This window comes from Schistocerca gregaria, chromosome 1, assembly GCF_023897955.1.
Source record: "Schistocerca gregaria isolate iqSchGreg1 chromosome 1, iqSchGreg1.2, whole genome shotgun sequence".
NCBI lineage: Eukaryota > Metazoa > Arthropoda > Insecta > Orthoptera > Acrididae > Schistocerca > Schistocerca gregaria.
In genome coordinates, this window is record NC_064920.1 from 1,160,378,409 (window position 1) to 1,160,406,108 (window position 27,700).

Here is a 27,700-nt window from a genome sequence, read left to right on the forward strand (position 1 = left end):
AGCAGTCAAGTTGACAGGCGTCTCATCCGCATGGCTGTAATGGATTGTGCAGCCACGTCTCAATCCTTGAGTCAACAGATGGGGACGTTTGCAAGACAACAATCATCTGCACGAACATTTCGACGCCGTTTGCAGCAGCATGGACTATCAGCTTGGAGACCATGGCTGCGGTTACCTTTGACGCTGCATCACAGGCAGGAGTGCCTGCGATGGTGTACTTAACGACGAACCTGGGTGCACTAATGGCAAAACGTAATTTTTTTCGGATGAATCCAGGTTCTTTTTACAGCATCATGATGGTCGCATCAGTGTTTGATGACTTTATTCATCATCGCCATACTGGCGTATCACCCAGCGATGGTATGGACTGCCGTTGGTTACACGTCTCGGTCACCTCTTGTTCGCATTGATGGCACTTTGAACAGTGGACATTACATTTCAGATGTGTTATGACCGTGGCTCTACCTTTCATTCGATCCTACATTTCAGCAGGATAATACACGGCCGCGTGTTGCAGGTCCTGTATGGGCCTTTATGGATGCAGAAAATGTTTGACTGCAGCCCTGGCCAGCACATTCTGCAGATCTCTCACCAATTGAAAACATCTGGTCAGTGGTGGCCGGGCAACTGGTTCGTCACAATACGCCAGTCACTAATCTTAATGAAATGTGGTATGGTGTTGAAGCTGCATGGGCAGCTGTACCTGTACACGCCATCCAAGCTCTGTTTGACTCAATGCCCAGGCGTATCAAGGCTGTTATTAAGGTCAGAGGTTCTTGTTCTGGGTACCGATTTCTCGCATTCTATGCACCCAAACTGTGTGAAAATGTAATCACATGTTAGTTCTAGTATAATATATTTGTTCAATGAATACCTGTGTATCATCTGCATTTCTTCTTGGTTTAGCAGTTTTAATGGCCAGTAGTTTAGATAATCAAAGGAGGAATTTTTTTTTTTTCCAGCCAGGGGTGGTATTGGTTGATGAGTGGGGACACTTCTTTGTAGCTGGTTGTTTGGGCTGTGTGGGGATATGGTACAGTAGATCTGTTTGCAGTATAGGTCTGGAGATGGTGTCTATGAGGCTTTTGTGAGGCCCTAAGCATGCTGGACAAAGGAACTCTTTTCACTGCAGATACACCATCTCCAGGTAGCCTGGTTGTTGAAGAGACTTTTTTGTGTGGAAAGGAATGCAACTGTTGAAATTCAGGTACAGTTGTTGATAGGTGGCTTTAATGTGGACAGAGGTAGGGATGCAGCCATCAGAGAAGAAAGAGGTGGTCAGTGCCCAGGAATATGGCATGTTAGTTTTAGGACGACATGATGAAGTGGATGGGAGAGGTGGTGTTGAGGTTGTGAAGGAATGAGGATAGGTTGCTGTAGCCCTGAGTCCAGATCATGAAGATACCATCAATGAACTTGAACCAGACCAGGTGTTCGGGGTTTTGGGAGGAGGATTTCCTCTAGATGGCTCATTGACAGGTTGGCATAGGAGATACCCATGCAGGTGCCCATGGCTGTGCTGCAGATTTGTTTGTATACTTCCAATCAAAGGAGAAGTTGTTGGGTGCTAGGATAAAGCGAATAATTTGAATGAGGATTGAGGTAGTGAATTTGGAGTCTGAAGGATGTTGGGAGAGGTAGTGTTTGTGAACAGCAAGGCCATGGGCATGAGGGACATAGGTGTATAGGAAGGTGGCTTCAACACTGATGAGTAGGGATCCAGGAGGACAGGGGTTGGGGATGGTGGAGAGTAGTGAAGAAAGTGGTTGTTAAATGGACGAGGGAGGCTAGATTGTGGGCAGTTGGTTGTAGGTGTTGGTCATTGAGGTATGAAATTCTGTCAATGGCTCACAATTATTAGCTACAATGAAGCATCCAAGATTGTTTGGTTTGTGGATTTGGGGGTGCATATAGAAGGTGGCTGTGTGAGGTGTCTTAGGGGTGAGGAGGGAAATGAATTCAGGTGGGAAGTTCTGGGAAGGCCTAAGGCTTTAAGAAGGGATTGAAGTTATGTTGTACTTGTGGGGTGGGATCGTTTTGGCAGAGATTATGGGTGGAGGGGTCAGACAGTTTGTAGAAGCCTACCATCAGTAGTCAGTACAGTTCATAAAACAGTGGTGGAAACTTTGCTCTAGGTAGGATGATACGATCAGTATCTGTTTTCAGGTTGCGTATGGCTGTCCTTTTTTGTATGGTGGTGTTAGGAAAAGATCTGGGGAAGGATGGTGAAGTCAAGTTAGAAGTAAGGGTTTACTGTTAGGAAAAGATCTGGGGAAGGATGGTGAAGTCAAGTTAGAGGTATGGGTTTACTGGAAGGGGGGGGGGGGGTGTCATGGTTGGATAGTGGCATGAACTGGAAGAGGCAGGGTTCAGTGTTGGTATTATGTTGGCTTTGGTTGGAAGGATTGGTAGCAGATACATGTTCCTGTTACAAGGATTGGGAAAAGGAGAGTAGGTCCTTGACAAGTCTAGCTTGAATTGAATTTGTCTGTTATAAGGGCATTCAAATTAAAATGAGTTAGTTGGAGAAAAAATGTGTAAACTGTTTATTATTTCAAAAGTTTCTCTGTAACTGTTAATACATTTATCTCGCTGAGAAACAAGATAGTCAATTCCTTAGTGGACAAATCTTTGTGGTTGACTGTGGAGCCATGATTGTACCCAGGAGTGCACCTCTATGACCAAACCAAATAGATGGCCACTTATATATTTGTTCAAGGCTGCAAAAGTATGGAAATTGCTTGGGGAGAGGTCAGGACTGCTTCCCAGCAAAAGTTTTCCTATTCCATTACTACCAGACTGCTTGCTTGTCCCTAGGTGCTATAGAGCCTATTTTATAAAGCAGATTATTTCTGTATCTTCCATCAAATTTATCAAAGAGAGAATGTTATATTGTTTGTACTTTGTATTTAACTTTTTATACTGACACATTCCAAAACCAGAGTTTAGGATATATATGAAATGTGACAAAAACAACACACAATTTTGCTCTTCTACTTCATCCAGAATATATGTGGGCAATGTGAATTTTGACAGACAGTGTGAAATGAGTGTGAATGTGTACTCAGTATTTCAGTTGTATTCTGGACATGTGTGAAAGGCTGTCTGTGAAAGGCCCTCTGATGTTACAGTGCTTGTGTCTGTATGTGCGGATGGATGTGTGTGTGTGTGTGTGTGTGTGTGTGTGTGTGTGTGTGTGTGTGTGTACACCTGTCCATTTTTTCCCCTAAGGGAAGTCTTTCCGCTCCCGGGATTGGAATGACTCCTTACCCTCTCCCTTAAAACCCACATCCTTTCGTCTTTCCCTCTCCTTCCTGAAGAAGCAACCATCGGTTGCGAAAGCTAGTAATTCTGTGTGTGTGTTTGTGTGTTTTGTTCATGTGCCTGTCTGCCGACGCTTTCCCGCTTGGTAAGTCTTGGAATCTTTGTTATATATATATATATATATATATATATATATATATATATATATATATATATATAATAAAGGGAGAATGAGTATTTAGGACAGTGGAACCCTAGCACTCTGACTCAGGTTGTTTGATTTGGGGGGGGGGGGGGGGGGGGTGACTGGAGAGGGGGTTTAAGGTAACCATACAACTGCAGTTAATTATATGCACTGCCTTGGCAATTAATAGCACAGAAAACTTAAGTAGTATTGAAGCTGCTGCCCTTCTTTAAATATAAGCCAACACACCAGGAGTACCACACACCAAAAGGATATTTTAGGAAATGTTGGGGTATTGGTGACAGTGAGAAATGCAGTGTTTCATGGTAGAAGGACCATGGACATGAGAGATGCTGGCAAATTCTTTCATTTTGTAAGTGTGTGTTACTCTGAACGCAGGAGAGCTTCAGTGAATTTTGGGAAGTAGGAGACGGGTACTGGCGGAAGTAAAGCTGTGAGGACGGGGCGTGAGTCGTGCTGGAGTAGCTCAGATGGTAGAGCACTTGCCCGCGAAAGGCAAAGGTCCCGCGTTCGAATCTCAGTTTGGCACACAGTTTTAATCTGCCAGGAAGTTTCATATCAGCACACGCTCCGCTGCAGAGTGAAAATCTCATTCTGGTGTGTTATTCTGTCTTCTTCATTCTTGTTCATCTATTTATTTATGTTAATACCTTTTATCCCTTGCTCTTTGCATCCAGGTTACCTACAAGTTACTTTTCACCTAATGGCACACAATTTTTGTGGCAAATTGTAGAAAGGTCACTTCTGTCCTCGCTACACCATTCAGTATGATTACTTAGAATGCTGCAAGCAGAATCAGTTTAGATAAAAGATTCCTGAGTATTGTACCACATCATAGTCTAAAGAAAGCATACATCAGCAGGCTCGGAAGGAGGCCACTGTAATTTTGGTCAAATGGTGGTTTCTCCAGTATATATATATAAAATAGAAAGAAACTTCCACATGGGAAAAATATATTAAAAACAAAGATTCCAAGATGTACCAAGCGAGAAAGCGCCGGTAGATAGGCACAATGAATTAAACACACAAACATACACACAGAATTTCGAGCTTTTACAACCGGCGGCTGCTTCGTCAGGAAAGAGGGAAGGAAAAGGAAAGAGATAAGACTTACTAAAATCCTGCCCCGAAATGAGACCCATCCTTCCTGAAATCCCCCCACTCCACAAAGAGTGTCTTTCCACCGTCCACCTAACCTACGTAACCTCTTGGTTCATCCCTATGAAATCCCCAAACCACCTTCCATACCCTCTGGCTCCTACCCTTGCAACCGCCCTCGGTGTAAAACCTGTCCTATGCACCCTCCCACCACCACCTAATCCAGTCCTGTAACCCGGAAGGTGTACACGATCGAAGGCAGAGCCACGTGTGAAAGCACCCACGTGATTTACCAACTGACCTGCCTACACTGTGACACTTTCTGTGTGGGAATGACCAGCAACAAACTGTTCATTCGCATGAATGGACACCGGCAGACAGTGTTTGTTAGTAATGAGGATCACCCTGTGGCTAAAATGCCTTGGTGCACGGCCAGCACATCTTGGCACAGTGTTACACCGTCCGAGTTATCTGGATACTTCCCACCAACACCAACCTATCCGAACTCCGGAGGTGGGAACTTGCCCTTCAATATATCCTCTCTTCTCGTTATCCACCAGGCCTCAATCTCCGCTAATTTCAAGTTGCCGCCATACCTCACCTGTCATTCAACATCATCTTTGCCTCCACTCTTCCGCCTTGACTTAAATCTCTGCCCATACTCTTTGCCTTTAAATATGTCTGCTTGTGTCTGTGTATGTATGGATGGATATGCGTGTGTGCGTGTGCGAGTATATACCTATCCTTTTTTTCCCCATAAGGTAAGTCTTTCCGCTCCCGGGATTGGAATGACTCCTTACCCTCTCCCTTAAAACCCACATCCTTTCATCTTTCCTTTTCCTTCCCTCTTTCCTGACGAAGCAGCCGCCAGTTGCGAAAGCTTGTAATTCTGTGTGTGTGTGTTTGTGTGTTTTATTCTTTGTGCCTATCTACCGGCGCTTTCCCGCTTGGTAAGTCTTGGAATCTTTGTTTTTAATATATATATATATATCCCCCCGTTATGATTCAGAACAATACTTTTCGTCTACATTGTGCAAGTTGGCATGTTCCCACCACCATCTAGATTTCAGTTCTCTGGCTCTTCAATTTTATTTTTTCGTCTCACTTTATTTTTGTTCTCATTCCTTCTTTTGCTTTTTGTCCAGAAGATCTGCAATTTTTTTTTTGCCATTTTTGTGTTTTATGTATTTCATCAGAGCCTGAATACAGCATGAAACATAAATCTCAAGTTCCACAGTAACCAAACTCCAACAGGCAACTTTTACCCAGTCTTTTGTGGCTACTGCCTTAACAGAAAGAGTTATTTGTATTACTAGCAGAATTTCACATTGTCATGTGAGAGTTAGTTGTAATTGTTGGTTACATTTTATCGATGCTGCTGCTTGAGAGAAAAAGAATTAAGCAAACTCTTTCTGTTACAGGCCAAAAACAAATGGACGTGAGGATGTGAGGAGGGATGTTTGGCCACCAGCGGAAATGGTTGAAATCCTGATCCAAGAAAATAGCTCGCTAAAATTAGAACTTGAAACTTGCTATCAAAAAGTGGCAAAATCACAGAAGGTAAATCCAGTGTTTTTTTTTTCTTTTTTTTCCCTCCCACTCTCTCTTTGCATGACAATTTTTATTGAATTTCGGAGCTATGAATTGTATTAAATTTGGTACCGCGCTTTATGATAAATGTCTGTAGTTTGACAACAGTTGTTAAGTTTTAAATTCAGACAGAATTACGACTCTGGAAAGGAGAAATATTATAAGATCTGCATGGGAGAGAGAGTGAATATACATAGAGGCACGTTTAAGATAGGCTGTTGAATATTATTAGTTTGGACAGTCTTCTGTCAAATGTAGAAGCACAGGAGCGCGCACACAGGCGCACACGCACACGCACACGCACATGCACACACACACACACACACGCACGCACGCACGCACGCACGTGCACGTGCACACTACTGTCATCTCTGGGTCTTAAGGTGCGGCTTCCTTAATTGCCTACATTTAACTGTACCTGTCTGCCACAGACCGCTTCCGCTTGTGGTGAGTGGGAATTATTCTTAATCCACACAGGTTGATCATTCAGTTTTTGTGCATATTGTTTTGACAATGGTCCTACACAGGAACAATTGTCCTAGATATGCTTGTTGAGCTTACGACAGAAGGGTATACCAATAGTTGAAGTATTGTTCATAAAAAATCCAAACTCTTAAGCTATCATCTCCTTGCAAAGGTTGATGATCCACTGATCTTGACAGTGCATCACAGAAAGATTTTTCTGGCATATTACTGTGCCATCTCCAAATGTCTGTGTCATGAGTCTCTCTGTCTCCTTCAACAATAACCCATCAGTCCAAAACATTTTGAGGCTGGATTAATAAAAGAAATAGAGAAAATTTAAGATCATGGTTTTAATACTTCGGGGTTCTACATAGTCTCCTGTAACTACTCAATGCACAGAACATTCATGCAACAGTGTGAAATTGTCAGAAAAGTCTTTCTTCGAGATGTTGTCCAAATCGCACATTGGAATGTCAGTGGTTATCAAAACATTGACACTTAATCTGAATTTCTGCTCTTATTTGTTTTGTGGCAGGTTTACAGTGATAACAAGAAGTCTAGTCATGCATTATAATTTATTTTTTTTTCCAGAAAAGAATTGTTCGTGTTTTGCATTTCAGTCAAATCACAACAGGTGTCTATGTGTCATTGTTTTTCTTCAGTACTCAAGATGTGCGAGGCAAACTTTGCACACACTTTTCTCTTCTCCAAAACATTCTGGAAAATTCGAGAACACTGGATGTAGGCATGTTGCTCCATTGCAATTTGTGATGTGACAAGATTGAAACGCTGTGCTCGCGTGTCCACTACTTCATACTGTCTGTTCACTAGTGACTGGTTGAACATACATCTGTACTGATTGAAAAGGACATCTGTAATTCAAGCTGCCAGTATAGTTACTGTGCTGATGTCACTTTTACAACTGGAAAAAAAATCAGTCTTGGAATTTTTGGATGGATTTGTATGTTTTGATAATTGATTTTTTTGCCCATCGTAATATGTTCCTGGCATTGTTTTTTCTTTGTTTTATAATCTATCTGTTCATGTTGCTTTTTCATAGAATGAACAACCACATCACTGGACATTGCCCGTATCAAAGGTATATACTAGAGATGACGACACACACACACACACACACACACACACACACACACACACATTTCAAAGGCCTCCATTCATTTTTCAGTACGTGGGTCCTAGGTCCATCTTTCACACCCCCATAAACGAGAGCAGAGCATCAATGAAATATGCTTCTCAATTGCAAACTGTGGTTTCACTCTGTTTCTCCATGTTGATGAATTGTTTCCTGGGCTGTTCCAATGTTACCCTGTGTTGTGAGATTTGTTTGGGTTTCCCTTTTGAAGAATACCATGATTTTAATCTTTGAAGGGGTGATAGGTAAGTCGAGACGCAATAATAACATAATCTGGTGAATGGTTGCTAGAGGAGCTGCAACAATTCATACTCATGATCACAAACTCAGTCCTGGATGATGAGAGCTGTGTGAACAGGGGCCATGCTGTTTTGGAGTGCAGCATTACCATTGGGGGAACAAACATACTATGGGGTGGACCTGATCAGCCAAAATGATCACATAACTCTTGGCACTAATACAACCTTGCAGAGCACCCGTAGCGCCCATGGAATACCACGCTATGGCTAGGCAAATCATTCCAACCACTTGCCATGTTTTACTTGTGGGTTGTAAAATTACCCAGAAGTGGGAAGCAGTGTACAACAAGATTCAGCCAACTAAATGACTTTCTGCCATTGCTCCACTGTCCAGGTTTTATGGCTTTGGGACCGTGTTTTCCTGTTACAGGCATTTGCATCATTGATGTGTGGTTTTGTAATTCCAGCTGGTCCTACTAAGGGAGCTCCCTTTGTGTTGTTTTGGTGCTGATAATGCTCGCTTGTGCGCCAATTTGTTCTGCAGTGACTTTCGTGACTGTTGTCGTCCTATTTTTCATCACAATCCTCTTTAGTGACCATCTGTCATGATCACTCAGCATGCACTTTCATCTATATTGTGGCTGTGCTGATAATACACAGTATAAATATAGTGCTTCTTTAAACACTAAACAATTCTGCTCTTAGGTTGTGGAAGCATCCAGCATATGAGTACCACAATGAGTTTGAAGTCACTTGGTCCTAACATAACGCACTCCTGACTACACAGAACACTGTTCTGACCATGACAGGCACTTGCAGCATATTGAGGACTTGAATAGGTGCCTTCTGTGGCACAGCACAGCATGCAGGCTTGCCTAATATCCGACTTTATATTCAGGCAAACATTTCTCGTGATGTTTACATGTTTTTGTTCAGCCTCTGTAGCTTGTTTGCTATGATGTGATTAATAACATTCCTTTTTATTGTGAGCCCTCCACAATTTTTCATTGGTGCTTTCTCAAAAATTACTTAAGTATAAATGTTGAACAAAAGAGGAGTGATACAGGGCTTTGATGAACACCTTTCATTATTGAGGCTGGTCTGAAGTTCCTTGACCAGTATTGACGTCTGCAGTTTGGACCAGTATAGGTTAGTGATTACGTGTAAATCATTGCAATCAGTACCAGATTATTGATTGTTTTATTAGTGTTTTTTTCTGTTTTACAGTTATAGGCCTTTTTATGATCTTTAAAGCTGATGTAGACATCCAGAGTCACATCCTTTCACCGATGTTCCAGTACACTTAATGAAAAAATGCCTTACATGTGCATATTCTTGAGGGGAAAAAAGTTGTTTCACAAAGTGTCTAGTCTAGCATCCAGCGCACTTCGGTCTATCGATTATTCATAGGACTTTGAAACGCATCCCTGTTGGTTTTTGAACACATTCTAAGTTGATTTATGAATGAATCATAAGTTGATTTATGAATGCGTGCATAATGTACGTGATGTCTCTGCCAGAGGAATCCCCTTTGCATCTAGAAATAAACTCTCCTGCAGACAACAGAGGGTGGGGCTATACGAGCTGAGTGAAATAAAGCTGAATTGATGAGTGCCAATCGCTGTTTATGTGGTTGATTGGGTTTGCAAATGATCAGCGTTGTTATAGTTACTAGTGAAAACCATAGATTCAAATTGCCAGAATGGAAATAAATGACTAACAGGAATAACAGGTAAGAAAGATTAGGTATTATTTTCTTGGTGTATCCAAGAAAATTAATTTTGACAGAAAATTTTTGGCCAGGCCACTACACTAGAACTCATAATAATGCCTAACCGGAGAATACACAGGATAATTAAACAGGTGATTGTGGCAGGGTTAGTGAAGTTAACCGGAGAACAAGTTTTGACACTGGCAGGAATAGTTACAGAATTAGTGATGACAAGATTGTTTGTTAGAACAAGGTAGGAGAAGAAACGGGGACTTCACACAAAATATGGAAGAATATGACAATTAGAAATTTATTTCAAAATTCCGTACACTACTTTTCGATCACATGCTTGAGAACCTGGACGAGCTTATGAATGAAATGTGAAACTATTTCCTAACGTCTAACAATACAAGAGAAGGAAAGTTGCTACTCACCATATAGTGGAGATGCTGAGTCGCAATAGGCACATAAAAAGATTCACACAGTTATAGCTTTCGGCCACTAAGGCCTTTGTCAGCAGTATACACACACACACACACACACACACAAAACTTGCACATATGTCTGCAGACTAGCTAGTATTGCCACGGTTCGAAAATATCGTAGATGCGGGGCTGATGCACAGAGAAGTCTGAGTTGTTGTGGGGTGGTGGGTAGTCTCCACGTGACCCATATTTAAGTTTAGTGATTTTGCTGTTTCCTCTTAGTTTATTGCTCTGACATCAAATGAAAACAAAATGGATTTCTGTGGCCAGGAGCTATCAAGTGAATTAAAATACATTCGCATAATTACGGAAGGCTAAAATGTTGTTAGTGTCAGATTTTATTTTATTTCCACCTTTGTGACAGTCAAACATTAATTGCTTTGCAGAACAATGAAGTTATTTTTGTCAGTATGCTAAAGAAATTGGGCTTTTTATTAATCTTTTCCACTGAGGCAGTCAATTTATTTGAAACGAAGTGTTTAATTCCACACTATTGGCTAGTTTCAATTGTTCACCACATTTCAGGTGCGTGTTTTCATCTTCTGGCTTGTATGGCATTATGCCATAATAAAGAACCAAACATGAGATAATACAGTACTGGTACTCCAAGAAAATTTACATGCAAATCTGGACGTACGGATGTTCACTTTAAGCTGAATTATGCATTTTAGTATGGTTCACGGAATTCCGATGTTCAATATCCTCTAATGTCTTGTTTCTTTTATGACATAATTAAGATCTTTTAATGTTTTACACATACGAAAATATGGGCTTCCTGCGTCATCGTATCTGCGCACGTGTGGTGATGCCTGTTATCTGGTACTCTCTGGCAACTGCTGAAACGAACCTATTTCTAACTGGACACAGGAAAATATTATGAAAGGTTGTTTCAAAAGGGTTTCCTTTTACACTAGATTAACTACGTGCAAGAATGTACAATGAATTTCTTAAATTACAGAGTGTTTGACTCTCATTTAAAAATTAACTGTTGGAGGACAATATTTAAAAGAATTTCATGCCCAGAAGCTCAGACATTTATGTCGTCGTTAAAAATTCTACTGGCACATTTGTGGGATGTATCTTGAATGTAACACGTGCAAAATAGATCAACATTATATGTGAAAGCTTAGCTTTGCTTGTAGCTTATTAATCTTCGACATCAATATTATACGTGAAAACTTTTCTTTTCTTGTAGCAACGCTATGCATATTAATTTAAACCATTAACTTTTACTTATTTATATTTTCGCACTACTTAACAGTGATGTTGCTGTTGGCTGACTACTACATCGTGTGTCCTATGCTCTGAATATCCACTGTCGTCGGCTGGCGAGATCACATGACAAGAGCTATGACTGACTTACAGAAGCGTATCGTAAACTCGATTTCAATGCTTTGGAAAGTAACATGTAGTGTTTGGTGTAATTTGAATTTATGCTTTCATAATACGAAATTGCTCCACATAAAACATCTTTTCAAAAAGTGTTCCCCCCCCCCCCCCCCCCCCCCCCTCCCCCTCCCCTTCTTGAGTTTCGTTTTCTAAAGTGCCGGGAAATTCTATGCTGGTGTATAAAACCATAATCAATCATAGGATTGATAGGTTTTACAGTTCCGAGGAAAAGTATACTGTTGCTTAACATGGAAAAAGTATATTTTTAACCGGGAAATTGGGAATTTTTTTTTTCCTTTGTCTTCATGTACACCCTGTTGTAAGATGTCATATATCTAGGGAAATACAAAGTCAGTATTCAGTTGCACACAGTTGTAATTGAGGAAACAGCAAACAAAACTTATTGCAGGGTCTTAACAGTGCTTGCTTCTTAATGATGGTAACAGAGGAAAAATTTTAATCAAAGAAGTTTCATACGAGCTTGTGAAGTGACAAAAATCCTAGAGCAACCTCAAAAATTAGCGAAAGTATGCTAATTATTAATTCTATTATATGACTCACCTTCATGCACTTGAATTAAGGACATTTACAAATGAAATTATTGCATCTATAATGTTTTCAGTTGGAGCAAGAGATAGCCAAAGTACACAGAGCACATGAAGAACTAGTCCAGGGTTCAGAGCGTCGTGAGCGACTAGAGCGTGCTGCTCGCACTAAGCTGCAGACAGAAGTGCGGCGGCTTCAAGAAGCAAACCGTGCTCTTAGAGAACAGGCTGAATTACTGTCTGCACAGCTTCTAACAGGGCCCCGAGTGTCAGTAGCAGCTGCTGCAGAGCACTCTGCCGATTCACGCCTTAGAGAAGAACTCAATCGACGAGAAATACTAGTTGCCCAACTTATCACACAGAGTAAGTAACATTTTATCATTTCTCTTCAATACTTTCAATGGTTTAGATAAAAAATTTCCTTCACAAAAAACTTCAGAATGGAAAAGTTGAACTTAACTTTCTTGATTTAACAATTTACAGAATAGTTCCTTCACTTTCAACATTTTGCGTAAGGAAACGTATTCAGATAATGTCATCCCTGCTGACTCAACTCATCCAAAAGCTCATAAACTGGCGTTTTTTTCATTCTTCTATTCACTGTATGGTAACTACTCCTTTATCACTTGCTGATCAACAAAAAGAACTGAATGTCGTCAAAGCGATTGCGCTTAATAATGGGTACAATCAGAATATGATTGATAACATGTTCAGTAAGAAAACTTCCCAAAACTGTTCGACTTTGAACAACCACCTCCCCACTTATAGACAAGAAGCTAAAAAATTTATTTCTGTTCCTTTCGTGGGAAATTTATCGTATAGGATAAAAGTCTTGTAATGAAAAAATATAACTGTAACGTCTCCTTCTCTACAGATAACAGTTTAAAGAGAAATCTTGCATATTCAGTAGAGATTGCTGGCAATTGGTTTTCCAATTCAGGGGTTTACAAACTAACCTGTAACAACTGTCCTTCATATTATTGGTCAAACAGGCAGAGCTGAGAAAACAAGATATAAAGAACATGTATTAGGTAAAAAAGGAATGAATATACACAATTATACTTTTGCTGAACACCACCTGATAGCCAGCCATACACCAAAACATTTAGAAGACAATGTTATCTTACACAGAGAAGACAAAGGGCATAGATTAGACCTGTGGGAAGAGTTACAAATTTTCAAACATCTTGAGCTCAAGGACGGTAATATACTGAACGACCAGTTGAACCTTGCTTGTAGAGAATTTTTCGAAGGCTTTAAACCTATACTGTTTACAGTATAACATTAATGCTGGTAACCTTAGTGGTTTATTTCCTCAGGAAGCTCTGATGCACCTTCTGTGCTTTAAGCTCACTACCCCTTATGTAAAGTTGGTTTTGTCATGATGTATGTTTGCTACTACATCGGTCCTTATGTGATTTTGCCTGGCTCTAAAATTTTTGTTTTCCCTGTGAATGTGTATTAACAGGATCGTGTACCAGTGTTCGTAATTCTTTCTTGACAAGAGCCATTATTGTCAATTTTAAAGTTCTGACATGTATACCGTTTCTGGGCTTCACTAATAAAGTAATGTAATTTTTTATATTTTGGCTGTATATGCCACTGGGCGTAAGTTTCTCGGCATAAGCGCCACCTGCTTTTTTGATGTATAACTAAATTATTTGTACCAATGCTCCCATACTGTTATAACGGGAGTGTTAATTTCCTTCCTTTTTATTGTTACTTTACCTAAGGACATTATTAATACTGATGATTTACGCGTTGCCTTTGTACGCCAATTAGCACGTTTCTCGGCACGAGCGCCACCTGCCCTGTTTTCAGAGTAACTACGCTCACCAAGTACACTCAGTTGTGAGCTCTGCAAGGTCCATGAGCTATTTTATATTTACATGACAAAACCTAATTCTAGGGCAATATTTTATTTTTGACACATGGATCTATGGCGACAATTGTAAAAACGGCGATGGTACATTAGTCCTTACTAATGTAAAATTGTAAGTACCGGTCGTTACCATACTTCTGTAATGCAAGAGTTCTCTAATTTGCGTTAAAATTTATTCTTGGCTTAAAAGTTTCATACTTTTCTAATGTAAGCTATGATGTTCATTGTCCTTGGGCTACCTTCTGAAGAAGACAAATTTATATTTGTCGACACCTAGGTAAAGAATTTCTTTACCCACTGCAACTGGGCAGATGTTTATAATTTTATTACGTGAAACTGTTGCTGTTGTGCAGCTATGTTTAAAATATTCAACTTTTAACAGTTCTGTTAGGATCAGAGTTGTTCCATTTCATAGATTAACACTGCGACCTGTGGTCTAAAAACTGATCAGCTCTTCCCGTCTGTCTGATCTTTACTATTTTTCATAAAATGTAGATATGTTGACAACTAAAATGGAAACCACATAAGATAGAGTTATGCGCGTTTGATTGTAACATAGGTCTTGATTCCATGTACCTTATGGTACTATCAGCTCGAAAGTGGCAAAAATGTAGTTATGTCTGTCTGATCCTAAATGGGCGACTTGGCCCCAGTTCATTGGCAGTGTAGCTAATATTAACTGTGTACATTGTTTTGCTACCAAACAATGCCTAATGTTTTTGGTTAACTTGCCACGTCAGGTTCAGATAAAATCCCAAGATTTCAATGATTGTGTCTGTCATCACCATCAGGTACTAATTCTCATTGTCATAAAACTTTTGAGGCACCTAATTTTATGCCCGGAGGAAGGTATCTGATTGGCTAGATTGTCACAGATATGGTCTGTGCTCAGGTGGCACCCTCTGCATTCGTTGATTAGGTTTGCACTCATTGTCAAGCTTCGCTTGCATCACCACTAATAACATTGGACATTAAACTAAGATAAGTCAGGTGTGCTCTTTCTTTATCAAGTTCTTGCTTCTGTGTGTTGCTAAATGCCGCGCATAAGCTGTGCGTGTATTAACATTGTTATCACATAATTTAATTTCAGCTGCTGCCTAGATAATGAGTCCAAAAAGTTGATGCGTGAGCAAGAATATGCATTTATTCAGGTATAATCGTCTGTTTACTTAACAGACTATGCTTACTCACTGCTGATTTTTCAAATTTTTTGTGTTTTAAAGCCATGCTGTTGCTCAACACAGCGATCAGCAATAGTGCAAATTGGCTTTGTCTCGCAACTGCTGCCATGCTCACAACAAATCCTATAAATCCATTGTAGCTTCAGACCAAGATTATCTTTAACAGGTTGCAACATTTCTTTAATTTTCCCAGGTGGCAGGAAGATTGATCTGACCTGTAGCTTGTTTAAAACTCTACCTATCTTAGAATTTTTGCACTGCGGTATGGGAGCCACACACTGTTGGTCTTCCTGGCACCACATTTTAGTTTTCTTATCAACATTGACGTAATAACATGGATGTAATACCCATTCCTTCTGAACTGTATCATCAGATTTTTAATCCCTGAGGCACTGTGTATTAAGGTGTTCATTCTGAGCGGGATGATTAAAGCAACGCCCATTAGGTATGGGTTCATATGCGTCCGTTTTAAATACACGGAATGGCCAAGTTCTCCATTTGCTTTCCATTCAACCATCACATCTAACTGCCATGAAATCAAATTAAAAATGTAGCTATAGTTATAGCTGGTGACAGTGGTGAACCCATGGCTGTTCCATAAGTTATTTCATAATAATTTCCACTGCAAAAAAAGTATATGGTTGTTAAGGTGTATCAAAACAATTATAAAATTTCAGGGGAGAAATGAGTGAGCAGTAGCTTTAATGCATATTCTTCTGATACTTTCGTTAAGAGAGAGCCCATATTTTGTTAGTGAGGCACCGCAGCAGTTAATTGACCATATGAGCAGTATATATCCTAACCTAAAATTACAGCAGAGATGGAGGAGGACAGGAAGTTGCTTTTCTTACATGTGTAGGTTGAATGAAAAGCAGGTAGACAACTTGTCCATTCTCTATATTGACAACCGATGCATAGAGATCAGTAAGTCAACAGTTATTGGTTTGATCATTCAGCTCAGAAGAGAACTGTGCTGAACACTCTGATACATGGAACCTACAATGCTTCAAACAAGGAGCACCTCAGCTCGGAGATTAAAAATCTGATGACAATGTTCTGAGGGAACATGTACTCTGTCCGTGATATTAAGTCAATGCTTACAAAGAAGTTAAGATATGATGCCTTTCAACCAAGCCAGGAGGACCAACACACAGTGTGGCTTCCGTTCTGCATTACAACACCTCATAAGACAGAGTCCTAAATAGACAATGAATCGGAGTAATATTCTTGCCACCCTGGAAAATTAAAGAAAGATTACAACCTGTTACAGATAATAACAATCTGATGGTACTAACTGTAATAGGTGCACACAACCTATACACTTACAAGGGAACCTTCCCATTGCACCCCCATCAGATTTAGTTATAAGTTGGCACAGTGGATAGGCCTTGAAAAACTGAACACAGATCAATCGAGAAAACAGGAAGAAGTTGTGTGGAACTATGAAAAAAATAAGCAAAATATACAAACTGAGTAGTCCATGCACAAAATATGCAACATCAAGGTTAGGGTGAGCTCAGGAGTGCCGTGGTCCTGTGGTTAGCGTGAGCAGCTGCGGAACAGGAGGTCCTTGGTTCAAGTCTTCCCTCGAGTGAAAAGTTTAATTTTTTATTTTCAGACAATTATCAAAGTTCATGCACTCACACGTAATCAATTTCGCTCTCCAAAATTCCAGGACATGTTCAGCTTTGCTTGGACATATGCAGGATTTGACGGTCTACACACTGAAAAATTTGAAAACGTTAAAAACATATGTTTTGACAGAGCACAGGGAAAACTGTGTGACTGTGAAACTATTGCATTTATTTGTTGCAGTTTATGTGACAAACTCTTATGTTTTCTTCACTTTTTTTGGGAGTGATTATCACATCCACAAGAAAACCTATATCAGACAAAGTAGAAGAGTCTTTTTACCCATTCACCAAGTGTACAAGTTAGGTGGGTTGACAACATATTCCTGTCATGTGACGCACATGCCGTCACCAGTGTCGTATAGAATATATCGGATGTGTTTTCCTGTGGAGGAATTGGTTGATCTATGACCTTGCGATCAAATGTTTTCAGTTCCCAGGCACGTCCTTTCGTCTACTAATCGCACGGTTTTGTGGTGCAGTCGCAAAACACAGTAAACAGAGACATCAATGAATGAAAGGACAAATCATAACTTTACGAAAATAAAGAAAGTAAACGTTTCACTCAAAGGAATACTTGAACCAAGGACCTCCCGTTCCGCAGTTGCTCACACTAACCACGGGACCACGGCACTCCTGCGCTCATGCTAACTTTGATGTTGCCTATCTTGCACATGGACTACTCAGTTTGTATATTTTGCTTATTTTTTTCATAGTTCCACACATCTTCTTCCTGTTTTCTTGATTGATCTGTGTCCAGTTTTTCAAGGCCTATCCACTGTGCCAACTTAAAACTAAATCTGAAGGGGTGGGATGGGGAGGTTCCCTTGTTAGCAGTGTGTGGAAGTGTGATCTTGATAAATAAAGAGCATGGAGGACGACTTCTCATAGTTTATGGTCAAGTGCAAGTGGTGGCATAGCAAGCGACACTGGACAGCAAGTGCAGACCTAATCTGTGGACGATGAGGGCGTCACCTCAGCATGCACTATTTTTGTACATACTCATACTAATCATGTGCCTTCTTCTGGGTGTAAAAGTCGGAAACTCGCCAGTGTTACAACACTCAGACTACCTTCATCGATGTCAGGAGTTATCATCTAAAGCTGGGGAATACAATACAAAGATAACCTCACTAATTTTAAATTCCCAAGTGATCCACTTACTTGGTTTATGACATACAAAGATGGTTTGGTCAGTAAATTTCCATGAAAGAATGGAACATTTTTGTTGCACCCTCATGGTTGCTCAGCTTCATTATTCAAAGAATCGTATAAAGAAATTCAACGATTTACAGCGTACGGTTTATTGTTGGCAGCCCTCAGAATTAGTGAGTATGTCTGCTGCATTTGAAAATGGAGAAGCAAAGTTTTGTGCTGTTATTAAGCATTTTAATTTAAAGGGTTGATCTGTTGTACAAATAAAAAAAGAATTGGATGAAGTGCACATGGACTTTGCGCCATCATTGAAGATGATTTACTTTTGTAGTAATCAGTTTAAATATGGTCGGACAAGAACCAAAGACAAAGCATGCTCCAGCTGTCCAGTTGAAGTCACCTCATAGGAAATCAGTGACAAAATCCATGATGTGGTAATGCAAGACCACCGAATAAAAATTTGCAAGATTGCTGAGACTGCACACACATCAACTTAGCGAGTGCATAGGATCCTGTGCTGAGAATTGACTCTGAAGCTGTATGTGAGATGGGTGTCACAGTTGTCGACCAAAAGTGTATCTGGCACATTTCAGCAAAATGTCTAGCTATTTTTAATCACAATCTGCAAGACTTTTGCGCTGAATTGTGACTGTTGATTAAACCTAGATCATTCATTACACACCAAAGTCAAAACAATGGACACTCAAGAAGGCAAATACCATTTTGTCAGCTGGTAGGGATTTGTTTTTGGGAGTCGCAAGCAATAATCCTCATTGATTATTGTATTCTACAGGTTATAAGATGCACCTTAATTTTTAAGCAGTGTTTTTTTAAAAAACTTTTTACAATCTTTATTATTAGTTTTCAATGCCAGACTAAAAAGAATTCTGAGTATATAATACTGAACTTACCTTTAAAATCCCTGTAAATTGTCAACTGTCAGCTGAACTTTCTCCTCCTCCTCCTCCTGTTCGTCATCGTCGTCGTCCTCTTCATATATAAGATGATCTCCACTGCCATTAAGAGCGTTACTCATGCTGCACTTCTTGATAGGTTTAACAATAATGTCTCCTCTCATTCTGGACCACGACTGTTTTATCCACTGACGTGCTTGTTTGATTGTAGGTCATTTTAAACTTTCTTTTGGTGTGAATTCGTGTTGTGTTTAATCAGTCATCCATTCCTTTCATTTCTCTCTCATATACACTTTAAATGTATTATTTATCGAGACATCAAGAGGTTGCAATTGTGAAGGAAGTCCTCCCGGAATAACAGTAAGCACTATATGTCCATATCTCAGTTTCTCTTCCACAGATTTTTTCAAATGGTTACTAAACTGATAGAGACCAAGAAGAACTCATCTTCAATAAAGCCCCCTTTCCCTCTCACGCATACGCTGTTAATCGGTAATTTCATACTGCCTCATCCGTCCAGCCCTTGTCATGTTCGTAAACACCACCACCTGGCGATATTTCAGAAGGTTTTGACATTGTTTTGCTCTTGAAAATGATCACTGGATTTAGTACAGTCAGTACAACATGAAATGACAACAATGTAGTGCATTTTTTAATGTTCACATGTTTTTGTAGATGGTTTTAGCATCTTTTGTTGCAACTGTTCTGTTACTTAGCACATCAAATGTCGGAGGAGTTTCATCGATATGTTAGTTCCACGCTGGTTTTCATTTGATGCTGAATAGTAAGCAATAGAAAGATGATATCTTCTCTTGATGCTCTTGTGGCATTTTCTGAGATATTTTGCTTTTGGTTCGCATGCTAAGTCCATGATGCTTCATAAACCTGTAGCACCAACCCCAACCAACCCCATTCTTGAAGTCTGTTAAGTTGCACTGTAGCCTTAGCCTTAGCTTACAAGCGTATATTTGAATCATGTTTGTATTAATTCCAGTGCCATTTTGACATTGTCCATGAATCCATTTCAGAATGTCAACTTCTTGTTTTGGCCATTTTGCATTCAATCGTTTATTTGCACATTAAGTCTTGCTCATTTTTTTCAGTTCTCCTTTACTAGCCGGCCAGTCATTAATAGTTTTATCTGTTGGGGGAGGACTGAATAGCCACTTAGCTGCACTGTTTCTGTGTTGTTCTCCATATGCCACTACTTTCAATTTGTAGCCCCCATCATATGAATGCCTTTTATTTGTACCATTACGAAACTAGCTACTAGCAAAAATATTGTAACACACATCATTTTCAGTTAATGTCCTTTGGTACAATAGATTGCGATGACACATCATAGGCTACACGGCATTCTGGGTGTTGGTGGGGGAGGAGGGAGCAGTGTTACCAAGTTTGCAAATCCCCGCAACTCATGTTCATCACATCGGTGCACTGCTGCTGTCAGCTGAATCCAGTGTTTCCAGATATAAATTGCTGTGGTATTGAAGATGTGGCCATTTTTAAGACAGGTGGGAATTTTAAATCGAATATGGGACATTTCTATGTTAATTTCAAGTATAAAATGCACTAGAATTTTTGAGGCAAGTTTTCGAAGAAAAAATTGCATTAATTGTCTGTAAAATACGGTACTTGGAAAGAGGCAGAACTGTTTTTGACCACTATTATGCTTCAATTTTGGATTGTTTGAAACTTGTGTTGACTGAAAAAAAGACCAAGGATGGCATGAACATCAGTGATAACAGTGGTGAAAGTGCCTGACTTGGGCCTTGAATTGGTTCCTCGACCACCCTGTTCACCAGACTTAGCCCCAAACTTCCTGAACTGGGAACTTTGGCTTTCAGGGAAGAAATTCTCATCAAGTGAGGGAGAAATAATTGCACTCAATAAGTATTTTGCAGAGTTTGTCAGAATCTATTTTTCCAATGTAATGAGAAAGCTAGAGGATCGCTGGATCAAGTGTGTATCCCACAGAGGAGACTGTCGAGATGTAAGACGACTTGTTTATGAAACTAACATTCTTTTCCTTTTGCTTTTTTATCATACTTATCAAACTACCCATGCAAGATGGAACGCACTGCCTTTCCTCACATCATGTTTTTATTGGCAACCTTTGTAATGGAAAACAATTGTGGATATTCCTGGATCGAACAATATATAATGCAAGGGAAGGTAACCACTCACTGCACTAGTTTTTAAACTCTTTCTCTTTTTCTAGTAAAAGTACACACACACACACACACACACACACACACACACACACACACACTTGTATCTCCCAAAAACAAATGTGAAGTGATCACACTGTTAGCAGACTAATGTGTGGTGCATTGAAACACTTCACAGAATACAGTGTTCCACTATGTGTGTGTTTGCGTCACACACCAATCTGCTGAAGGTGACTTGTTGCTTTTCCTTTATTTTACGTATTGTTCCATCAAACAATTTCCGTTATTCGAGTGTAGCTTGTATAACTCTGCTCTTGGAAGACTCTTTTCTTGAATGTTATTTGATAGAGACTTGTTTCGTGAATGTTATTTGATAGTTTGTGGCCTCCTTTTGTTTACATGCTTTATTACTAGGTTCTGTATGACCATTCTTCCAGACAAAGAGCTTGCTGCAGCAAAGGAGCGCCAGGAAATTGAATTAGCTGCTCAGAGAGCTACGTTGCAAGAGCAGAGAACACACATTGATATTCTGGATACTGCTCTCACAAATGCACAGGCAAATGTAGTGAGATTGGAAGAAGAGGTTAGTATGTTTTTCCATAATATAAAAGAATGGTTGAGGAAGGTGTATGTAACTGGTTAGTTATCATTAAAGTGCTGATACTCACACAGAGGTCTAATGTGGGCTGTAATTATTGTATGGCAGCGAAACTTGGTAGACGTGCTAATGCATTAATGCAGAACCAACTGATGCTAGAAAAAAACTGCCAATTTTAGCCAGCAGGTGAAAATTTGATGATGTACAGCATCTTGTAAACGTCTCTGGAGCTTGTGTTGAACAAATTATGTAATAATAAAATCAGCATTATGCCTTTTCACTTACTTGACCTTTTGTGCCCACATCCCGTTCCTAATACATTACATACGGAAACATTTATGTTTGACTTTCTTACATTCACAGTGCCAGATTCACACTTGGTGCCCAAATTGGAACTAATGATTTTCTGGTGTAAATCGATTCCTCATTAACACATTAGAATATTTACCAAGTTTTTATACCATAAGATAATTACAGCCCACACTGGACCTCTATAAGTAGCTACACTTTAATTGCAACCACCTGGTACTTAAAATTTTATTGTCGAATTCATATCATCAGTGCATAATAAAGTTGATTGGTTAACAGTGGGTAGCTGACCCGTATCATTGTACCGCTTAAGTTTGTTGTATACATTCTGAAAATTTATCTCTCACGTACTTCGATGTTTGTTCAGTAACAGAATTTACGGTGTGGCAGTTACTGAATTATGTGGGTGGGGGTGGGGGAAATAGCTACAAACTATGGCATGCACACACTTAATTCAACATGTATTCAGATTTAGGTTAAAGACATGGTCAATATGCCTGCATTGGCGATGATGTGGTGCAAACGAATAGCAAAATTCTGCATGACCCGCTGAAGTGTCGGAACGTCGATGCTGTTGGTCTCCGGAATAGCAGTTTTCAGTTCAGCAGTTGTTTTGTGGTTATTGCTGTACACCTTGTCTTTAATATATATCCCCACAAAAAGGAGTTGCATATGTTCAAAACCGGAGAATATGGTGGCCAATCAAGGCCCATTCCTGTATTCTCTGGGTACCCCAGAGCCAGAATTTAGTCACCAAAGTGCTCCTCCAGGACATCAAACACACTCCTGCTTCGATGGGGCGATCACCGTCTTGCATGAAACATATCTTGTCAAAATCATGGTCACTTTGGATAATGGGGATGGAAATCATCTTCCAAAACTTTTATGTACCATTTGGTAGTCACCGTGCCATCAAGAAATATTACATTGATTATTGTGTGTCTGGACATTGCTCACCATATAGTCACCCGTCGTGGTTGAAGACACTTTTCGATTGTGAAATGCTGCTTCTGATTCCCCTAAATGTGCTAATTTTTGGTTATTGATGAACCCTTCCTGATGAAAGTGAGCTTTGTTGCCAAACCGTTCCATACATACCATACTAATTTGCACCATGCTCTGCAGCCAACAGTGCGGTTTGAATGTCATAATGCGAACTGTTCAGAAGTTATAATGATTTTATTTCACATAATTCAATAATTCTCACCCCTTACTAAGTAACATATCACAGTTTGTATGGCACATTCTTATTATAGTCTTTTAGTGTATATTCTTAGAGCTCTAGATGTGATGTTTCATGTATGAACCTATGACATATTTACTTAAGCTCCAAGACCATTTCTCTCTACTTTTCTGCAAACATTGAACAGTTTTAACAACTTTTAAATAAAGGCAATTTTTCTGTGCTGTTGTTCGAAATATAGTTGCTTCCCCTTTTTGTTTATTTGAAATGTGGGGTCGTCGTGTACAGTAAGAAAAACCAGCTACTGATGACTGAGCATTTTGAAACACTCGTTTAAATTTTTCTGGGTTTAGTAATGGGAAACCTGAGTACTTCAACTTTATGTTGATAATCACATAATAATTTCGGGAAAATAAGGATAAACTTAAATTGCAGTGTCAGATTACACCAGCTGAGTTACAAATGCAATGTAAAAATTTTAACAACTAAACTTTAATTAGCCCGCATCTCGTATCATGCGGTAGCGTTCTCGCTTCCCACGCCCAGGTTCCCGGATTCTATTCCCGGCGGGGTCAGGGATTTTCTCTGCCTTGTGATGGCTTGGTGTTGTGTGATGTCCTTAAGTTAGTTAGGTTTAAGTAGTTCTAATTTCTATGGGATTGATGACCATTGATGTTAAGTCCCATAGTGCTCAGAGCCATTTGAACCATTTAAACTTTAATTAATTGAGGGAAGTAGCAAAGATAGAAACTCAGTGTTTAGCATCAACAAGCACATAAACAAGACTGAGAATGTTGCTGAGCTTACTTCTGAATCTTTCTTCAGAGCTAAAGGAGTACACAACCCTGTCATATACCAGCTCTGCTATAATTCCTGCACAGCATTTTATATGGACTTGACCCCCCTAGCCAGTCTTATACCCAAACGAATGATCAGCATCCAACTGTGTTCAAGAGCACAGCTGACCAGCCAGTGGCATGACACATGGCTGAGCACAACATGGTCAACTTCAATGGCTGCTGCAGAACTTGTCCTGTGTATCTCTGAATTATGTAGATGGGGTTTGTCCTTGCAGCACACACTTCAGTCCTGTAACCTTCCTTGCCTCAGTCTCCACTAACTCCTGCCTCACATCTCCATCTACACCTTTCCTCATTACCCCCACTTCACTCATCCTGCACTCAAACCTTCCTTCCCATAGTCCCTTTTTCTCGTTTCTGGCTTCCTGACACAATCCACTCCTCCATGTCATTGTGGAAGATGTATAACTACTCCTATCTGCACCAGAGCAGCTCGCCAGTACTACACTCCTATCGTGTACACTTGCTGCCTCTCAGTTCCAGCTATCAACAATCTTTCTTTAATCCTCCCTCCTGTTCCCACACTCCTTCCTTGAAGATTGTCGGAAAGCTTAAGATTTTCGGGCTTGTTTATTTGCCTTTCAGTAACTCAGGCTCTCAAGTATACAGTGAGTTACTATCTTTACTAGTTCCATTATTAAAGACTTTCCAACCTATAGATCACTAATTTAAAGTGGTTACAGGAATTTGATGATCAGGACGTAATATAGCTCTGTTCTTTTTCAGTGTCGAAAAAAGCAAGTTTATGTCGAACGAGTGGCTCAGTTGCAGCGTGCACTATCGTCACTTCAGTTAGCAAGTGAGCGTCGAGAGCAGACTGAACGAAAACTGAGGCAGCAGCTGGAGCAAGAGTTGCGTTCAGAGCGTGGTGGTGGTGGTGAAGGAGCAGGGTCTGGAAATGGATCTGATAACAAGTCAGGAGAATCTGCCGGTAATGGAGCACCATCGAGTAGCGAAGTAATTGCTGAACTAAAACGCCAACTGAGAGAGCGTGATGATCGATTAGTACGGCTTGAAGGTGAGGTGGCCAAATGGGAACAGCGATATCTGGAAGAGAGTGCGCTTCGCCAAGCTGCAATTGATGCTGCTAGTATTCCCAAGTAAGGATACCATTCAACAGTAGTTTTGACAAATACTGTAGAGTTATTTTTCCCTACCAAATTGCTAACATTGTGCATATTCTGAATTTCACAATTTCCCTGCACTCTACCTACCTGTCCGCCTCTGTAACCAAATGATCAGTGCAACAGACCCTTGTGTGGGAGCACATGGGCCAGATTCCTGTACTGCCAGGGATTTTTCCTTGGCGGAAGGACTGGACAGAGGTGCACTTAGCTTCATGATTCCAGTTGAGGAGCTACCTGGTTGAGAGGCTGCAGCTCCAAGGTCAGAACGTCAATGATGGCCTTGAGTGTTGTGTGTGGACACCATATCCCTCCAAACTGCATTCAGTGATTGATGACTGAGGATGACACAGATCAGTCAACTATCACATGGTTCTCAGATCCTGACCGTGGACTGCTGAGAACACAGCCTTCATCTACTTACATCACCAAGGTGGTGGTGGTGGTGGTGGTGGTGGTGGTGGTGGTGGTGGTGGTGGTAAGAAGGGCTTGCCAGTACGAAATGTGATTATTGAATGTGGGTATTTCATTAAGAATAATCAGATGGTTGAAAGAGAGAGAGTGTGAGGGAGTGTTGCTTCACAAGTCTATTATCCATCAAATTTACGCCAAAAATCCAAATATCATGTTCTGGTGTAACAAGATTGTAATGTTTTATTTGCAGTACATTCTCAGTGTTGTTCTGAAATTGTAGAGCAACAGTGAATTGATCATACAGTAGCTTCAGTCATGAATAAAGCCCCTCTGCAGGTCTCAGGGTTAGAACAGGCCTGAGGTATCCCTGCCTGTCTTACAAGGCGACTAAAAGGAGTCTTGCGTGTTTCGGCCTGTATGTGATCAAAGTCTTCCTGAAGAGCGAGCCTGTTGAGGAAGGGCGTCTTACATGGTGCAGTGTCCATCTGCGCTGAGGCCTATCGCATCCTTCGTCGATGTGGATCTGCACTTCTGCTCATTCCCAGCTGTTGGGCAAGGTCACTCTCCTGGGTGCATTTTCTTCCATCCTCTGTGCAGTATCGCTTTCTGCGCTGTTGACGATAATTGATTTCTTAGTTCGTTTGCGCCCAATACCCAGCATGGTATAGCCAGTTCGTAGTGGTAGGGCCACCATGTACCCTGTTGGTTTTAGCCCCCTGACCACACAGGGTTCGCTCTGCTGATGCCTGTGCTGTTAACTCCCCATGTATGCCAAGGAGTAGATGCCCGTCACCCTGAGGCATATCCGCCCCCGGTAGCTGAGTGGTCAGCGCGACACTGTCAATCCAAAGGGCCCGGGTTCGATTCCCGGCTGGGTCAGAGATTTTCTCCGCTCAGGGACTGGGTGTTGTGTTGTCCTAATCATCACATTTCATCCCCATCGACACGCAAGTTGCCGAAGTGGCGTCAAATCGAAAGACATGCACCAGGCGAACGGTCTACCCGACGGTAGGCCCTCGTCACACAACACAACACTTCACTTCTTCACCCTGAGGCATCGGGACTCCCGGCAATGGCCATCCTGCCAGGTGGCCTATGCTGCGCTGGGTGGTGCCAGTGGGGAAGGCCACTGGTTGGAGTGGGCGGCATCTGGGCGGATGAGATGCCATGAAGCGTAGTACAGCCATATGTCTTCCCACTCTACTTCCAGCATCTCTGTTAGCAATGCAAATTGTATCAGACATAGGGGATATAAAAATGAAAAAGCTGGCATACTATGCTTCTATGCTTACTTTCATTCCATAGTGTCATATGGGATTATTTTTTGGGGCAATTCATCAAGCCAAGGTAAAGTTTTCCAGGCACAAAAACATGCAGTAAGAGTTATATGTGGTGTGAACTCAAGAACATCATGCAGAAGCCTATTTAGGGAACTAGGGATACTAACTACTGCTTCCCAATATATTTATTCCTTACTGAAATTTGTCATTAAAAATATATCACTTTTTTAAACCAGCAGCTCAATTCATGGAATCAATACTAGAATTAAAAATAATCTTCACAAGGATTTAAAGTCACTTACTTTTGTACAAAAAGGTGTGCATTATTCAGGAACACACATTTTCAAAAACTTGCCAGCAGCCATAAAAAGCTTAACAACCAGTGAAATTCAGTTTAAGAGAAGCCTAAAGGAGTTATTGGTGGCCTACTTCTTCTACTCCATTGATGAATTTCTTAGTAGAACCAACGGATTGTGTGTGTGTGTGTGTGTGTGTGTGTGTGTGTGTGTGTGTGTGTGTGTGTGTGTGTGTAAGTACAATCTAACTTCTGCACTATTTCAGTGCAGAAATGTATTCATTGTAAATAAGTATTATAGTAGTTCTATTAAAAGTTTATTACCTTATAAATAAATAAAAGTTTTTATTTTAAATTCGGTGTATTAGTGTTTGTAAAACGATTTTCATATCGTGTTCATTAAAAAAAATGATCATCATTCCACATGGGACCTGTGGAAGGTACATTATCTTATTTGTTTCAGTTGTAAATATTTGTCATGTATTATTGTTTTTCTGACATGTTCTGCGTCCTGGAGGACCTCCTCACTACGGATAAATTGGAATGAAAGTAAATCTAA

General features: G+C 40.4%; 1 protein-coding gene across 3 annotated transcripts in view; it reads left to right on the plus strand.

Annotated features, from left to right (window-relative positions):
* The window catches only part of LOC126284113 (angiomotin-like protein 2), a 143,350-nt gene that overhangs the window by 72,203 nt on the left and 43,447 nt on the right, over positions 1 to 27,700 (plus strand). For all 3 annotated transcript variants that reach the window (XM_049982800.1, XM_049982792.1, XM_049982780.1), the window contains exons 6-9: positions 5,989 to 6,127; positions 12,222 to 12,507; positions 21,516 to 21,661; positions 24,755 to 25,128. In XM_049982800.1, coding sequence (XP_049838757.1) covers positions 5,989 to 6,127; positions 12,222 to 12,507; positions 21,516 to 21,661; positions 24,755 to 25,128 — 945 coding nt within the window. The remainder of the gene's footprint in view (positions 1 to 5,988; positions 6,128 to 12,221; positions 12,508 to 21,515; positions 21,662 to 24,754; positions 25,129 to 27,700) is intronic.